The sequence below is a fragment of the Colletotrichum tamarilloi genome (genome assembly GCF_030869305.1).
Source record: "Colletotrichum tamarilloi strain Tom-12 chromosome Unknown Scaffold_22.1, whole genome shotgun sequence".
Taxonomy (NCBI): Eukaryota; Fungi; Ascomycota; class Sordariomycetes; order Glomerellales; family Glomerellaceae; genus Colletotrichum; species Colletotrichum tamarilloi.
The window spans coordinates 275006-292594 of NW_026849405.1; the positions used below are offsets into that span (position 1 = coordinate 275006).

A 17589-nucleotide genomic window follows, 5' to 3' on the forward strand; every position below is an offset into this window, starting at 1 on the left:
GCACTTGAGTTCTGAAGAGGCGTTGAACCAGCCAGCAACATTGCTAAAACAACAAGAAGCAACTCGAGATACTCTGTAGGGACGAAAGCTACAGACAACCTATCGAACATCTACGAAATGGCTGATCGAGTCAACTCATCCGCTCCACGAGGGGGGCAAATTCGCATTGCTGCGCTTCTCGACAGGGCTCAACCAGCATATAATTCTCAGCATCGTGAACTCAGGCCTACATTCCTTTCCATGGACTTTGTGGAAAAACTGGGCTTGAAACCCTTGCCTTCGACACCTGGCGCCTGGAAGCAGAGATCTGCCCGCTATTCAAAGAGTCGCATGGCGAAGTTGGCAGCAGAGATGGGGACGATTTTTGGCTCGATGATTCTGAAGGAGAACGCTGTTCTTGGCCAGACGCGAGAACCTCTCGAACCTCCGACTTCTTGGGACGCTGTACTTTCCGCCCAATTTGAGGTATCCGGCGAGGGATGGCACTCAGGGATAGGAAATCTCTTAGGAAACTCCCCGAAACAAATGGTCCGTGGCATAGTATACTCTCTTCTGAAAACTAGCTAACGCATACCTTCTGCGCAGGTCATCCAGATCCTCGCGACCCCGACACCCCGCATGCTGATGGTCGGCCTGATCACCTATGGCATCGGGGCGTCGATGCTGTATCACATGAACGACAGACACAAACATCAAGATGCCGTTATAGCGACGGGAATCGTGATCGGGGTATGTCTGGGAATATTCATGGATATGGATGGACAGGCCATACTACTGCGCATTCTTCCGTGGGCAGTGCTCATAGCCTTATGGCTAAGCGATATGGGGCATCAATACTTCGGGACTTACAATGCTCAACTAGCAACGGTTAGCACGGCGATTTGGTGAACTTGAAGGGTTCACGATTTGGAAGGGGAAACACACGGTTATCGAGACAGCGGAGAGGCATCCACTCGTGTTATGGCCGAAGGAGTGAAGGATCCCTTATGTATCACACGTATGTTTGTGCAATATAAACCGGCGATTGAAAACCCATTGCGAGATTGCCCCCAGTGATTTTGGCAACACGCCATGAGATCCTCCCAGCCACTACGGGCGACCGTCATCAAAGAAGGCATAGCTGGAACAAACATTGGGGGAGTATTCAATAAAACGGCGATACACGATGGTACTAGCCAAGGAGTTAAAAGGGGAAACCAAAGGGTTTTCTGATAACTAAGAAGCCTGAGTAGGTCATGGCAGTCAAGTGGGTGACAAAATTGATTTCCTGCTATACATCTTAACAAGCACCCCTTTCACCACTCATATCATAATCATTACCTCTTTCGCATCAAAGTCTTTCTTATGTACGTGATATTACATACTCTTTTCAATAGATATTAATCCTAGTGATAATAGCAGTGGAACTGCTTGTCGGATGTGTCGAGCGGAAATCAATTTCGTCACCGACTTGACTGTATCCCAACATCCAAAGACTATGTATGAATTTCCCTGACGTTGTCGATAGTCTCCGGACATTAGCCGATCCGACGAATACTAAAGCGAACCACTTCATCAATAATCAGATCGTAGCTATACTATGATCTCGCTCAGGGGGCTCTTGAAGGATGAAATGAAGATCTGGCGTTAGGGCCGAGAGCAGGCGTCCTCGTGCCACCGGAATGAGCCATCGTCTTAAGATATACATCGAGCATTCCGTTCAAGCCTTGACAATAAGCAAGCTACTCGCGGTAGTCGCCTATATTCAGCTTAGTGAATCGCTTGTCCTGAGCTTTAGGAGAAGAGGAGGGCTACAATCACAACATGAGGCTATTCACAATTATTACCACTCACTCAAATTTGCCAAAACCAGTACGAAAGACACCTTTTACATGAAGCCAAATAATATTTAATACATTAACCGTACTTCACAACAGTAGATAAGAAATTTGAAGTCCGAAAAAACTGCAAAAGATTGGTACACGCCCAATTTCGAGCGAGGCTCGAACTTGCGCGTCCCGCGAGGCAACCAGAGAGGGCCCGATCGGGATATTTGCTTTCCCTCAGCATGCTGAGGTGATACCACTAGACCAAGTGCACTTGATCTAGCGGTACCGCCTCATCTGGTGAAAGCAAAGCGAGTTGGAGCGCCTCATGAGGGTATGGACGGGAGATGGAAAAGACATCCGGGTGTGGAGCATGGAGGTGAGGCAGGTAGGTGAACTTGCGCACAGCCTTGGGAAGAAAGGTATGCCAGTTCAATCCAAAACCTCCCTGCCATATAACCCGGTCGTCTATCTACCCAAGGTATATACAGCCCTAAATTGTGTGGATGGACCGGCTACTGAGAGCTCAAAGTCAACCCCCTGATGACCACGTCTTGCTACGGCACCATCAGCATGCCCCATGCCATGGCCGTACAGAAGGTTCGAGACGAAAAGCCCATTGCGCCATGATAAGTTCTGATCGGTGCCCTTCAAAGGGGAGAAAAAGAATTGAGAGGAGAATTGATGGGTATCACAAACGTATCCTGTCCTCCAACCAATTCGCAATGGCATCCTCCCCACGTTCACCAAGCTCAAGCCCCTCGTTCGCACCAACCTCGACGACAGTCACCCGCCTCTCAGCCTCGGCTTCCACGTCAAAGTCCTCGTCCCACTGCAGCCTCGCCTTGAACTCCAGCTTCTCCAAGCTCCGCCTCATCAACCCCGCCAGCTCCGTAGCCTGGGCTTCAAACGTGTGCCCTGCCACCTTCCGTCTCCTCGCCGTCTTAGAAGCGAGTTCTCCAGCCATGGAAGATGCCAAGCTGCTTTTCCTCGTCGTCGTCTTACGCCTCGTCACAGGTTCAGTCGGGGTATCATGGAGTAACAAAGCATGAGGCAGCTTGAGCGTCGACTTTCTCGGCGGGAACACAAGCGCACTCCGCCTCGGCGCTGCCATCATCACCCCTTCTGTAAAGCCAAGGATATCAGCCGGCTTCACGTCCGGGTTGACAGAGGAAAGCCGTTCCAATAACGACGACACGGCCGCCGCCTGCATGAAGCTTGACGGCGCGTTCATGCCGGGCGTCTGGAAGAGAAGACTAGGGCTCACAAACGGGTCGAACAGGTCTACCGGTGAGCGAAACAGGTTCTCCATCTTCATCTGCAGCATATGCAGCGCCGACCCTTCCTCAGGCCGTGGCGGGAGTTTCTTGCTGCGCGCGGTGGCGGGCCTGTTGATCTTGTGGTCCGGGAGAAACATGGACCAGTTGTAGATGCCGTTCCAGGCGATCAGTCCACGGACGGCCATGCGGGCATGGTGATGGGACTCAGTCAGGGCTAGAGAGGTGGCCATGCTGGCGCCGGCGTGGGAGCTGTATACGTATATGTCGCGGCGGGAGTTGGTGCCGGAGGGTAGGAGGTTTTCTGTGATCCAGGTGTAGCCGGCGAGGACGTCGTGTAAGGGGGTGGGCCATGTGAGCGGCGTGGTGAAGTTGAAGTCGGGTTCTGGGTCGTGTTCGGCTTCCGGTGGGGTGGAGACCGGAGACTCGGACCGGGACGGGGACCATCGGTAGTTGATGACGGCCGTTGGGTACGGCATGAGGAAGTGGGGGATGGGGGTCAGGTATCCCGGGGTTGGTGAGAAGGGCGGGATGTACACCATCAAAGGAGTTACGGCGGGATGACGGTTCACATTGTGAAGACTGATATTTGCGTTAAACAGAAGTCATGGCATGGGGGGATGGAGTGAGATATACTCTACTGTGATGGCCCCTGAGGAGCGACAAGGCACATCGACGGACTCGATGTCAGGCCTGTCAAGATGGAAACATCTTCGTTGAAAGACATGAGTTGGGCGCAGACGAGACGACAGCCAAGGTGCCGGCCATCTTCTCATCGTCTATGAATATGAGACAATAGCAGGACGAGCTACTGAAACACTCATGTCCAGTTGTTCGCTTACTCACTCACTCACTCACACACTCATACTCATGTGAGTACCTTGGATGTAAGTGTATGATTTTGAGTGAGTAAGTTATCCGAGTAAACAACCAACTGCAATTCCCCAGACGCGTTTTTTTCTCACTAAGTTGTAAAGGGACCACCCTCGGACCAACCAGCGGCCATTCCGTCTCCTCCACACCACCATCATCTCCCATTTCTCCAGCCTTCGTGTTTGCACCGCCGCAAACTGTCCCCCACACGTCACCTCTGCTAAGCTTCGAGTTCTGGGTCAAGGGTCCCCTTCGACTCCCACATTGTTGCAGTAGCGTCTACGTCGTACTACTGTGTCCTGGCACCACCTGAGAATTTGACCCCAAGCGCCGGAGCAACCACCGCTGAAATGGAGCCAAGGGATCGCTGTTTCGGGAGAGATCATGAGCTCTGTCCTACTGCAGGCATGGGTGACCTGATCTGTCTGATGATTGACACCAATCTGTTGGCGACATGCGACCTGGGGGGCATATTGCATGCCAAGCGAAGAAAGATATATATAAGTTCAAATGCCAAGGACGAATGGTGCAAACGGTCACGGCGTAACTGGCGGCCAAATATTTCTTCAAAGACAGAAGATCGCCGAATCTCGCGAGGGAAGCACACACTCGAGAATTTGAGATGGTCAGACAGAGATCATCCGGCCGTTTACAATCTAAACTAGGCCACGCAACAAAACGCCCGTCCGTTGCGTTCCTCGCTACGTATTGGAGCACATTTTTTGACATGTCTCAGTTATCTGATCAGTAGACGCGAAGAGGAAGAAGAACGAGAGGAAAAACAAGGCGCGAGTGCACACCCTCTTCGGCATCCCCCAAACAGACGTCATCGCGAAGTGCCTTCATCCCCCTCCGTCTGGGGCACCCCGGCTAGCACGGATACCGGTAGTATTTTCAGGAGTCTAGACTCCCGACTCTATGGATCCTCAACCTCGATGAGAAAAAGAAGATTTCGAGAATTCCCCTCTTCTTCAACTCAGTTACTAACTACGGCCAAGAATTGTCAAGACAATCGTTCACAAGACTCTAGCGTCGTGTTCTTGAGAAATCTTACCTAGGTAGCTTGCAGCAGTCGGGAATGCCTTCACCTTCGGCGGATCCACCACACCGCACCCGCTCATCTGCCCCGCGCGGCTCGCCGCTCGATCCAACCTCGACGCCGCCATGAACGACGCCGACCTGGGCGATAACATTGACGAGCGCATCGGCCAGCTCGAGCAGTCAAAGAACCCCCGCAGCAGCGAGAAGCGCTTTGCCAACGATGTCGCACATCTCGACCCGAGCCGATGGTGGTTCGCCTCCTCCGCATTTCCCATGATCGCCGGCACCCTCGGCCCCGTTGCCTCGGCGTTCAGTATTTGTGCCCTCGTCCGGCCTTGGCGACAGCACTACCCGCCCGGTACCGACATCACCACCGCCGCTTTTGAGCCGGATCCGAAATGGTCAGCCCCCCGTCTCATCCAGACATTCGTGTTATTCACGATTCCTCACACTCCTCATGTGTGAGCCATCCGTCAACACTGGCACGAGGCTAACGATGTTTGCAGGCTCATCATCGTCAACGCCATCCAGCTGGCGATAGCAATCATCTCAAACGTCTTCCTCCTCCTCAACATGGCCCGCCGCGTTCGCTTCTCCCTGGCCCAACCCATCACCATCGTGGGCTGGTACATGTCCGCCATCTGCCTTGTCGCTCTCAACGCCACCGCCGCGGGGCCTCTCGTCATCGAGCCCGCCGAGGAGTACATCTTCTCACAGGCCTTCTACTACGGCATGTTCGCCGCCATCCTCTACTTCCTCACAGCCTCCCTCATGGTTGTCACCGTCTACGGCGCCGCCACCAGTCACTACGCAAAGGACTTCCAGCTCACCACCGCCCAGCGCACCCTCATGCTCCAGACCATCCTCTTCCTCTGCTACCTGCTCGTTGGCGCCCTGGTCTTCTCTACCATTGAGAGCTGGTCCTACCTCGACGCCGTCTACTGGGCCCAGGTCACCCTCTTCACCGTCGGTTTCGGCGACTTTGCCGCCGCATCCCCCCTCGGCCGCGCCCTCCTCATCCCCTACGCCCTTGTCGGCGTCATTTCCCTGGGTCTCGTCATCGGCTCCATCCGGAGCCTCGTCCTCGAGCGCGGCCGCCGCAGGCTCGATGCCCGCATGGTCGAGAAGAAGCGCCGCCAGCTCATCCGCACAATGACGCGCAAGGGCAAAGACGAGATCCTGAAGCCCATCCACCCAGATACCAACGACACCTCCGCCTCGGCCGCCTCGTCTCCCTCTCTACCCGGCACGGAGCTCGCGCGCCGCGAGGAAGAATTCAACCTCATGCGCAAGATCCAGCACCAAGCCTCGACCCGCCGCCGCTGGATGGCCATGTCCGTCTCCTTCTCCTCCTGGCTCGTCCTCTGGCTCGTCGGCGCAAAAGTCTTTCAGGAGTGCGAGCGCCCTTACCAGAACTGGTCCTATTTTGAAGGCTTCTACTTTGCCTTTGTCACTCTCACGACGATCGGTTACGGCGACCGCACCCCAGTCTCTAACTCGGGTAAAGCTTTCTTCGTCTTCTGGTCCCTCCTCGCCCTGCCCACCATGACGGTCATGATCTCCAACGCCGGCGACACCGTCGTCAAGGCCGTCCGCGACGCTACCCTCGAGCTCGGAAACATCACCATCCTCCCCGGCGAACGCGGCTTCCGCAAGGATCTTATGTCCGTCCTCCACCGCCTCACCTGCGGCTTCCTCTTCCACCCCACCGACGGAGATTCCGATGAAGACTCGGATGGCGAAGACGACGCGCTCCCGCCGGGCTTTCTCTCCAACGCCCACCGCATACGTCGGGAAGAAAACGACGACGACGATAACGACGAAGAAAGCGACGAGACAGAAGCCTACTCCACCGTCCTAGACCGCGAAACCTCCCGCGCCCCTCCACCATTCTCGCCAGAACCAAAAGACTCCCAGGCCCGTCCATCACCCCGTGACCGCCAAACCACCACTACAAACAACAACACCAACACAACCCGCCGCCGCCGCCCCTTCTCCCGCGTCCGAGACCCCACCTCCGCCCTCCCAGCCTCCCGCGCAGACTACCACTTTCTCCTCATCTCCGAAATCGCCGCCGTCCGCCGACACGCCAAAGAGAACCCCGCGCGGCGATACACCTTTGCCGAGTGGGCGTGGTACCTCAAACTCATAGGCGAAGACGAATCCAGCTCCGCCACGCACCGCAAGGCGCGCCCGCACATCCACTCCAAGAAGAAGGCGAAGAAGGCAGCCAAGAAACGACGGCGGAACGGGGTTGTCGATGAGGAAAACGCAGAGCACACGGAGGCGGAGTGCCCCGACGAGGATAAGTGGTCCTGGGTCGGCTCGCAGTCGCCGCTGATGGGCAGCCAGGAGGAGTGCGAGTGGATCCTGGAGAAGCTTACCGAGAAGCTGCGAGACGAGCTTGACGTTGTCCGCGGCGAGGAGCTCGAGAGGAAGAGTACGGTGGATCGGAAGCGGGATCTGGCTGATGAGAGAAAGGGGAGGGACAAGGTTGATGAGTTGTTGAGGTCGTGATACCCCCTTTCTGAATTGTCATTTGTATTGCGATATTCACCACGTATGTAATTTTGAGACACACTTTGGCCGGTTCAGACATTTCATCACACTTAGTGCTCATACATGATAGGATAGCTACGTTTTCATGATCTACATAACATACAACATACATACATAAAAGAGGTAGCATAATTTTAAAACCTTGAGCATCATCCACATCAGACTCGTGTCAAGCAAAAGCAACTTAATCCACAAAACCACGGGTCACACAGGTCAGACACACAAAGAATAACCTTGATATCTCAGAGCGAGAAGGGGGGTATCAGTATCATTAAGTTTTATCCATCCCCACGTGAGGGTGCAGAAGCCTCCAACCGTGGGAAAGGCTATCTGGTATGCCAGTAGTCCTAGGGCATTGCCTTTCTCAAGAATACAAATATACATACACTACCGCTACACGTATCCGAACATGCAGCAAAAAACATGCTCATATCAAAACGCTTTCTCCAAACGCTTTTGAAAGGAACATCCAACAAACCCCCTCCTCTGTCTGTCCAGAAGGTGTTCTTCTCCACTTTCATCTTGTTAACGATATTGTTCTCCTATTCAAGAAGAAAAAGACGCTTCACCATCTCATTCCACTTCCCCCAGCGCCAGAAAGCAAATCCACCACGGTCCTAACCATGCCAACCCCCAGCACCAGGGTCTGCACGGCAACAGCCACAACGACTCGCTTCACGAGATCTAAAAGACTCACGGCTAGTCATCTACTGCCCAGCAGAAGCCTCCGGTTGCGCTTCATAGCCTGATTCAGCCCCTTCTCGAGCTTCTCCGTCTCCTTGCGCGCAATACCCAGCGCCGACTCGGCGTCCTCGACACTCATGAGCGACATGGCATTAAGTGGTGTGCCAGGCAACTTAGGGTGCACAGCCCCAGTTCTCTGCTGGGCGTCCACCTGTGCGGCGGCGGCCGCCATGGTGGAAGGGGAGGCGTCGGTGACGAAGCCCTCGCTACCCTGCTGGTGCTGTGGCGAGTCCAGACCGCCAAACGGTGTCTCGTCTTCGGGAATGTCCTTGCCTGAGCCACCGCTCTCGGCGGAGTAGATGCCTGCGCCCGCTGCTGCGTCGTGTCCATAAATGTATGGAGCGAGAGAGTTAAGGCTGGCGGCGGCTGTTTCTCGTGCAGATAAGGCGTCCTTGGCACCAGGCGCAGATTTCCAGCTGCCCGGGAACAGGTTGGTGTTACCCAAGTTGAGTCGCGGGAGAACAAACTGGTTGATGTAGCTGATGGCCTCTTCACGCTGAATCTTATTAACAGGGTCATCGGAGAACATCTTTTGTGCGTTGGGCGAGGGTGGAAAGTAGGATGGGGGCCCGTTGGGTACCGCTCTGCCTTTGATCAGGGAGAAGCCACCCGGACGGGCCTGATGACGAGGCGCAACAAAGCTGTCGGGCTGGTCACTACCAACTGCTACAGACCTCTGAAGCGCAAGATATCTGCCTTCTTCCTCTTCGGTGAGATTTCTCAGGCAATCCCCGTTAGGCGTAATGAGTACACGCTGACCTTCCATGATCTTGCGCACCGGCTGACCAGTAAGTAGGATAGCATGGTCTGCCTCGGACACCATATTCTTGGTCGTAGCCGTAGGAGGCGGGTTGTTGCTCAGGGTCGCAGCGGAAGGCCTGTCAAAGCGAGAGTGAGCGTCGAGGAAAGGCTTGAGGAGGGCAAGTAGTTCCGCGGTGGGAACCTCGCCCGCCTCATGCAGGGCATGGTAGACAACTTCAGGAAAGGTATTCGGGTTGTCGGCAATATCCTGAGACTCCTCTGGCACAGCAACAGCTGTGGGTACAGGAGGCGGTGGTGTTGGCGTTGAAGGTGTTCCTTCTTTACTCTTGCCCTTCTCCTCCGCTGCCTTGGCCATCTTGGCGGCTTGCTTAGCAGCCTTGCCCTTGGGAGGAGGTAGATCCACCACCGTTCTCTCGACGATAGGTTTGGGAGGCGGAGTTGGCTCCTTGGGAGGAGGGGGCGGGGTGGCGACACGCTCGACGGGCTTCTTGACTGGTGTGGGGGCCGATGTGACCGGCTTTTCCTTCTTCTGCTTCTTCTTGCGTCCGAGGATGGGAGCCTGCTCTTCGGTTTCCACGACTTTGGGCGCAACAGTAATGGAAGCGGACTGCTCCTTGTGCGCCTCCTTTCGCTGCTTGCGCTGCTGGCTCTTTGTTGTGTTGCGGACAGGTGCAGTTCCCACTCTGGTAGGGGGTGGTGAGCTGGTACGAGAAGCAGACACAGATGCGGAGACGATAGAGGCGCTATCGCTAATGATTTCGCTAGCCGGTGTTCCAGGACGTCCAGAGGCGGAAGAAACAGCCCTTGCCGCCGCAGAAAATGCGGCACCTGATGGTAGAGCTGGCGGCACTTCAGCTTTGGGTGTCGGTACAACTCGCAAAGTCTTGGGCGCTGCTCTCGCGACAGGTGATGCTACACTGGCAGTCGTTGGTGTTGGCAAGGCTGGGAAGGCCGAGACGTCAGATTGCTCCGTGGTGGTGGTCTCTGGTTGCTTTGGCTGAGCTGCACTGGTAGCGGCGGCAATGTTCAAGATACCCGGTACGGGCTTCTCCGTGGCCTTTGTAGTTTTGGGCGCTTCAACAGCCAGCACGGGGGATGGACCTGAAGCCGGCGTCGCAGCCTCTGCCGGTTGGGGCTTCTTGATGCTCGCTGGGGCGATCTTTGGAGTTGCAGCTGCTGACTTCGCTGGGGTCGCAGGCCGTGGGGCGTTTCCAAGTGCTGGGAAATCCTCTTCCTGCAACTGCAATACAGACTTCCCCTTGGAGGGAGATGCTTGAGAGGCAATGTCCTTTGATAGCCCACTCTCAACAGCCAAGGCTTTGATGTTCTTCTTGGCTTCTGTCCCACCGGCTTTCTTGCGAGAAGCCTGATCTGGTGTGCCAGTCCGCACGATATTAGCCATAGTAGGGACTGCTGGCTTGGGAGCCGAGGGCGTCAGTGGCGTGACTGGTATTACGGGGATTGGTGCTTGTCGTGGAGCCGGCGATGCGGTTCTTTGTGGAGGGCCGAGACCAGGTGGAGGGGTCGGAGCTGCTGGCCGTGATAGTCCGCCCAGGGTACCGACATAGCTCGGCAAGGGGTCGTCAGAGACTAATTTGTCTACCGATAGAGTGGCCTCATCGTCGAGCGAAAAGAGATCGTCATCTAGGGAACCAGTTAGCCAAGGGGTTCCCTAGAAGTGGTGTTTTCCTTAAAGACAAGTAAGGAAAAGAAGAGACAATAAAGCATGGTAGCAGCACGAGAGACAACAGTTTATATACATGGACAAATGTTTACAGGAACAAGACAAGTCACGGCTGCCATCATCGTCTTCCATGATGATTTGCGAGGACAAACGAGCGGTAAGTATGAGCAACGTGCTATATTGGTCCTTGTGCCACCCCCATCCTCATAACTGGAGGACGGTCTGCGAGTTAACGTACATTGAGGCGACTGGAAGACGATGATGGCTTGCCTGACTGACGTGACCCCATTAACCATGACGACGTGCGGTCCCAAATGAAAAAAGAGGTATAATGCCGAGACGAAGTGTAGGTGTCGGTCCTTGCTTGCCCAGAAGAAAACGTGAAGCGACGCCAAATGCAACCCTTTGCCACTCTCCCCTGAGCAGCCCTGATGTTTTCCGCAATGCTCGCTGAATCAATGCGCGTGTAATGTGCGGTGCGCTCTCGGTCCCTTTGAAGAGCGGTCGTCCGCCTGTGATATGCCGCGACGCCCTCCCCCTCATGATACATGAAGTGTAAAACAAAACCCGTAAACGACCAACACCGACACCTCATCTATCGCGTTGTCTCTCGAGGCTACCAGCCTGCGCCTGGGAAACGCGTATTGTACATCATGTTCGGGTTGTACCCACCTTGGCTCTGTCCACCGAACAGTCCCTGTCCGACTCCGGCATTGCTCTGCGACTGGTGTTGCATTCTCGCTTGCAGGATACTCGGGTCCGCAAGATCAACTAGACCACCTCCTCCAGAGGAGGAAGTGTTAGCATGTCTGTGCTTCTTCCCCTTCTTCTTCTGCTTGGGACCGAAGTCTTGGAATGCTCCAGGCTGGTTACCGTAGAGCGACGCCAGGAGGCCCGAAGCAGGAGCTGGGGTGGAGGAGGTAGAGGATGGGTACTGATTAGAGAAAGAAGATAACATGTACTCACGCTTACCAGCATCATGACCCTGTCCATTGGTTCCCCGACCCCGAATCAACGTCTGGAGAAGCTCGGCGGAATCCTTGGAAGTCGCACCGAAGGCGCCACCGAACTGGCCCTGTCCAAACATGTTTGGCGGAGTTCCTGTCGATTTGAGACCTGGAGGAGGTCCGGGCATGGAGGATGCATAATACTGGCTGCCTGGCTGCGAGTGGAAAGCGGAAGGCATCATGGCCGTCTGCTGGGCCATGATTCTTGGGTTGGCGGCAACCTTGACTGAAGCTGAAGTGCCGGCGGTGTCATTAGCAAAGCTGAACCTAGATCCTTGTCTGTTGTGGCCGCCACCTTGTTGCTGAACCGCAGAAGGCTGCGCAGTTGGGATCCCAGGAGGCAAGTGATCGCCGAAGCCGCTCTGAGATCGAACGAAGAGCTGTTGTTGAGGCGTCATGGATCGGCTGCCACCAACAGAACTAGCAGAGACGGAAGCTTGACCAAATCCAGAGCCAAGTGCGGGACCGAAAGGGCCGTCGTTGTTGTTGCGCTGGATGGGAGGCTGAGTGCCAGGTCTACGCTGCTCGAAGACGACGTCGCGCGCGACATCTCGGTCTTCGGGCTCGCCACCGAGCGCCAGACTGCCCCCAGTCTCCGGCTCGCCTTCCGAGGCCTCTTGAGGTTCGGATTGTTGCTCCTGGTCCACGCCGAGGCGCGACTCCTCTTCTTCGCGCATGGCTCTTCTCTTCTCGCCTCCGCGGGTGTCGAACATGGGAGGGTAAATGGTCTCGATCTGGTTCGTATCCGGCGCATTGTATGAGAAAGGGCAGCCCTGCATAGCCTTGAGCAGCTGTCTAAGAAGATTCTCTGGAAGGCTGTTGGACTTTCGGTTGTCAGCAGGAGCAGTCGGCTTCGGGGCCTTGGTCTCGGTCGGAGGTGCGGGGGTTTCCTTTCTCGAGGGGGTCTCGTCGATGGCCTCGGGTACTGCCTCGGTGGTGACGGGGAGGGCTGTCGAGATTGCAGGGCTTGAAGCGGCGCCACTAGTGGCGTGGCTTCCCCTGCGGCTGCGCTGAGGATTTCTTGCCCAGTTGGCAGAGGCAGGCAGAGCTGGTCCGTCGCCGCCATTCTCGGAGCCGTCCTTGCTTGACGATCGTGCCATGGGTTGAGAAGCGGGAGCCGCAGGCGGTGCGGTATTCTGTTGTCGAGAAGCGGTGCGAGACGGTCCGCCACCGCTGCTCGAGGAACCACCCCCAGGGAGGGGCCGCTGAGAGCTTATGCTGTTCATCGAGGATAGATCCTGTCTAGTGTAGCTGTCCTCCTCGTCACCCAGCTCATGCAAGAACATGCACTGCCTGTTGGTGCACTGCTCATGCCGCAGCCAGGCCGAGCAGTACTTGGTGGTACCGAGCTGGGCTCTGAGAACGCGGTCGCCATTCTGAGAACCGTTGACAGCTTGGATGCAACGTTGGGCGTCTTCCTTCTTCTCGAAAGTCACATAAATTCCGAGAGATTGGTGTTGGCCGTCCTGGCTCTTCCGACTGCTAATCGAGATTTTCAGGATGTTGCCGTATTGACCGAAGAATTCGGGCTTGCGAAGTGTCTTGAGTAGTTCGTCCTCTCGCACTGTAGGTGTCAAACCGGTCACGTAAACCAGGTTCTTCTGAACGACCCGGACGCCGATGAGGTTTTTGCGGTTTTCCTTCTCAACCTCGCGCTTCTGAACCTCCTTCTGCTTTTGTTCCACAGCTCGCTTCTTCTGGTTCTTCTGGATGTTTGCTCGGAACTCGGCGACCCTAGTGTTTGTCAGTGTGGCGTCGACCAAGGTGGTAGGAGGGGTACACACTCTTCCGTAGTGACAACCTTCCACTGAATTGTCTTCTCGTCGTAAGGTCTTCGGCATGCAGGACACAGGCCGTTCATGTTGTTCTTGATATTGTTGAAGCAGAACTGGCACACCTATGAAACTGTTAGAGGTCGAGGTTCTTCGTCCGAGGCAGGAACGATGGAAAATGGAAGTCGCTGTCGCCGTACCTGGTAGCCGCAAGGGCATGGTCGGAAATTCCGATCTGAGAGGTCGAACTCCTCGATACATAACGGGCTGTAGTGGAGAGAGTCAGTTCACGATGCCCAATACCTCAAGGTCTCACGCATGGGTTGCACGCAAGCAAGATGCGCGCGAGGTCAGAAATAAGATATCATACCATGTATCATCCTCCTCGTCGATGAATGTGTCTTGGGGTGCCATGGCGACGATCTGTGGCAGTAGGTATATTTCGTGGGGTTGCGGGAAGGTTGGGTTTCGATTTGTGAGTGGAGGTGGTTAGGAGAGGGAAGTTGTTCAATACCAGACAGAGGTGAAGCCAAAGCCTTTCTCGGATGGGTCGTCTGCTGCACTAGAGCGTGGTGCCTTAGGTAAGATGGACCCACTGGTTGCCGTCACGTGCTGGTTACCAATGACAAGCCAATCAAGGGACCGAGAATATTGCAAGTCAGCAGAATTTAGATCCACCCCTCCCAGTCGCTTGGGCAATCGTGAAGGAAAGAACGCTCTTGAGTAACGGCAGGTGCGGTTTCTTGGATTCTTGAAAGGAAATCATAGATTTCAGGAAGGTGCTCAATATTGGCAATTGTATTTTACCTAAAACTTTGAGTCCTATTGAATTTGCTGCAAAGTTTTCAATCGTCAAGACACAGAGGTTGTGAGCACCTCGTCCAGCCAGTTTGCCGGCACCTTCAGGTCCGCATCGAGTGTCAAAAGTACCACCCTGGGGGTGGACCTACCGCCGGTTAGCTTCTTTCAATCCCCAAGCATCGCGAATGCACAGCATCATCAATCAACTTCCCCAGAGGCAACAAGCCCCCCAGCACTGCAACAATCGCAACAATGGCAACGAAGCTCTATCGTAGTAGAGCTCTGGCGGGCTTGCGCAACTGCCGCCCCAGCGAGATCCGATCTTTCTCAACCTCAATCCCTCAATTGGCCGGCTTCCCGACCGGCTATCCCAAGGATGCCGAAAACCTGAGGAAGTCTCCTCGCGAGCACATTGGCACCCTCAAGGCTCCTCTCATCAACCCTGCCGACAAGTACGGCTCCAAGGCCGATAACCTCCACAAATACGGCTCTTGGATCATGGGCTGCTTGCCCAAGTACGTCCAGCAGATCTCCGTCTGGAAGGACGAGCTCACCATCTACGTCTCTCCCTCGGGAATCATTCCCGTCTTCACCTTCCTCAAGTGTAAGTGTCAATTGATCCACGATATAGCGTCACTCTCATCTAACAATACGTAGACAACACTTCGGCCGAGTACACCCAGATTAGCGACATCACTGCCGTCGACTACCCGACCAGAGACCAGCGATTCGAGGTCATCTACAACCTTCTCAGTGTCCGCCACAACTCGCGCATCCGCGTCAAGACCTACGCCGACGAGGCGTCCCCCGTTCCCAGTGTCACTTCCCTCTTCGATGGAGCCAACTGGTACGAGCGTGAGGTCTACGATCTTTTCGGCGTCTTCTTCGCCGACCACCCCGATCTGCGCAGAATCATGACCGACTACGGTTTCGAGGGTCACCCCCTGCGAAAGGACTTCCCTCTTACTGGCTACACTGAGGTCAGATACGACGAGGAGAAGAAGCGCATCGTTACCGAGCCCCTTGAGCTTACCCAGGCCTTCCGCAACTTCGAGGGCGGCTCAAGTGCCTGGGAGGGAGTTGGACCTGGCACGGACAGACGCCCCGACACCTTCAAGCTGCCTACGCCGAAGCCAGAGGAGAAGAAGGAGGAGCCGAAGAAATAGATCAGAAGATTCTGATGTGTATATAACTGACTCTAGAATCTTCTTTGTTGTACAACCATTCTGCGTCCCATTATTTACTTGAACCTTATGTGGCTGCACTGAAATGCTGGTGAGGAGCGTGGGCCTTGCTGGCTCTGCGCCAGTGACTAGAACGCCTCCCGAAATTGTAACGGTTTTCGAGTCCCATGGTCCTGGAGAAGTCTCAGAAAACGGACTAAAAGCCTTGATTCAAAAAGGGACCCAATTTCGAGCATAAGACTGATCTTCCAAGGTCGACCAATTTGGACTTGGTACTGACTGTGTCACCCTCTTCCGCCTACGTTACGTTGGCTGTAAACCAGTGCTCAGAACGCGTCTTCGACCGAAATGGCATCGAGTATGTTTTCAGGTTACAGTGAAGCATGATCAGGTGCCTAATTCACGATTTCAAACCCAATCCAGCGAGGGAAGTCCAGAGTGAGCCATGATGTGACTACGTGCGTAAGTAAAGGACATGGCTACTTGTTGTCGAGGAGGTTATAAGGGAAAGTATCATGGCTCGATACCAGCACTTTTAACGGCTTGTTGCCTTGAACCGCGAGGGTACCAGACATGTCCCATGGTAACGGAGAAACCCCCCGAGTGCCACCCAAACTATCAACCCAAACTATCAACCCAACTTCTAAGGCCAACCCAGTGTTGCACCTGACGTTGGTTGTATTTCATTTCCTCATCATATATAAGGGCAACTGGTCTGCTACAAAGTCGTCAATGGTCCCTGGTTCCTACGTCCTCGTCACTCATCTCAGACTCAATATCTCTGCTCATCACCTCTCACTGAATACTCCGAAGACATCACGCTCTCCATACCAACTACTTCTCTCCTCAAACTTCACTCCACACTACAGCCAGGATGTTTGTATTTGCCGTTTCCAGGTCCCAGCTCTTGTCTGCGGACATGCTGGAGGAGTTGAGATACAAGGCCAAGATGCAATACCACCAAGCCCATGTCCTCGACCTCGCATCTTGTGACGTTGATCTTGAGGACCATATCAATGGCTACATTGAGGGATACTGCAAGCAGCAGACCTGCGCTACTACATCATCGTCTTCAGTCTCTCTCGCCTCAAACGACACTTCCACGAAGTCCAAGTCTAGGCTGAGGCGCTTTCTTCACCGTATCACCGGGAAGAAGCTCTAGATGAACAGTCTGCTCTCTCTCAGAGCCACCAAACAAGTCACACGTACACAACGACGGCCTGCTCCTAGTACAGTCAACGGGCCTCACAATCTCTTCAATTCGTTGAAGAGCTGTGAGATGGGTTCTCAAGGACTCACAAAGGGTCGATGTCATGCCCATAGGATCTTGAACTCTGAGACACGACATTGACCCTAAGGAAGGGATTCACATCCTCTAAACAACAGAAGACCTTCCCGCTCGAAGCATACTCTACCATGTCTCGGAGGCTCATGAACAATATCCGACAGAGAAAATACCAATCTCGACGATCGTCACCTCAAAGAAGCCAAGTCGGTCGGCCATCTCCTCCGATCATCAACACTCGAGTGCCAAGGCATCGGTGTGTCCGGAGCAAGAGCCTAACGGCCGAAAGAGCCCGGCACTTTTGTCAGCTCCATTGCGTCGTCGACCTCCCTTGAAATCGCGGAAAGGAATCTTTCTCACGCCAGGTGGTATTCATCAAGAACATCTCCAAGGAGCAAGTCATGTGTTGGAAACACTTGGAGCACTTCTACCACAACTGGCACTACTGCTTCCACTACTACTGCTGGTATAGACATCAGCAGGGCATAGCCTTTCGGCCGGCATGAAGCTCAACAATCGTATGATGAACTGCGTATATCTGAGTACTGAGGACAGAAGGAATTGGCGAAGCCCACCGATTCCTCCGAAGCACGAGCAGGTAGATGAGCTGTTTGAATTGCCCCATGCCGCCTTATAATTTCACCTCTTTCCACCAACGTTCAAACAACTACAACCACCACTGCTACAACTGCTGTCACCATTACTACAGTGAACAGACCATTAGAACGGCTATCGAGTGGGCTTTTGGGTATGGATAGATAGTAGTCTTCGCGATCATGCAGCGGTACAACTGCA

At 54.5% G+C, this 17589-nt stretch overlaps 6 protein-coding genes across 6 annotated transcripts; 4 read left to right on the plus strand and 2 right to left on the minus strand.

Annotated features, from left to right (window-relative positions):
- Positions 1–240: 240 nt before the first annotated feature.
- On the plus strand, positions 241–888 carry CTAM01_07284 (uncharacterized protein; the record flags this gene model as incomplete). Its single annotated transcript, XM_060523307.1, has 2 exons — positions 241–528; positions 586–888. The coding sequence occupies 2 exons, from the start codon at positions 241–243 to the stop codon at positions 886–888; spliced, it is 591 nt and encodes a 196-aa protein (XP_060382045.1).
- A 1608-nt stretch (positions 889–2496) lies between these two features.
- Positions 2497–3624, minus strand: CTAM01_07285 (uncharacterized protein; the record flags this gene model as incomplete). Its single annotated transcript, XM_060523308.1, has 1 exon — positions 2497–3624. The coding sequence occupies one exon, from the start codon at positions 3622–3624 to the stop codon at positions 2497–2499; it is 1128 nt and encodes a 375-aa protein (XP_060382046.1).
- Positions 3625–5119: 1495 nt separating this feature from the next.
- Positions 5120–7513, plus strand: CTAM01_07286 (ion channel protein; the record flags this gene model as incomplete). Its single annotated transcript, XM_060523309.1, has 2 exons — positions 5120–5397; positions 5503–7513. 2 exons carry the CDS (start codon positions 5120–5122, stop codon positions 7511–7513), a joined length of 2289 nt encoding a protein of 762 aa, XP_060382047.1.
- Positions 7514–8258: 745 nt separating this feature from the next.
- CTAM01_07287 (general negative regulator of transcription subunit 4) lies at positions 8259–13938 on the minus strand (the record flags this gene model as incomplete). Its single annotated transcript, XM_060523310.1, has 7 exons — positions 8259–10705; positions 10984–11019; positions 11418–11651; positions 11718–13486; positions 13537–13649; positions 13725–13791; positions 13895–13938. 7 exons carry the CDS (start codon positions 13936–13938, stop codon positions 8259–8261), a joined length of 4710 nt encoding a protein of 1569 aa, XP_060382048.1.
- A 639-nt stretch (positions 13939–14577) lies between these two features.
- CTAM01_07288 (NADH dehydrogenase) lies at positions 14578–15491 on the plus strand (the record flags this gene model as incomplete). Its single annotated transcript, XM_060523311.1, has 2 exons — positions 14578–14929; positions 14983–15491. The coding sequence occupies 2 exons, from the start codon at positions 14578–14580 to the stop codon at positions 15489–15491; spliced, it is 861 nt and encodes a 286-aa protein (XP_060382049.1).
- Positions 15492–16383: 892 nt separating this feature from the next.
- CTAM01_07289 (uncharacterized protein) lies at positions 16384–16671 on the plus strand (the record flags this gene model as incomplete). The annotated part of the gene is made up of 1 exon (XM_060523312.1): positions 16384–16671. One exon carries the CDS (start codon positions 16384–16386, stop codon positions 16669–16671), a length of 288 nt encoding a protein of 95 aa, XP_060382050.1.
- Positions 16672–17589: the final 918 nt, after the last annotated feature.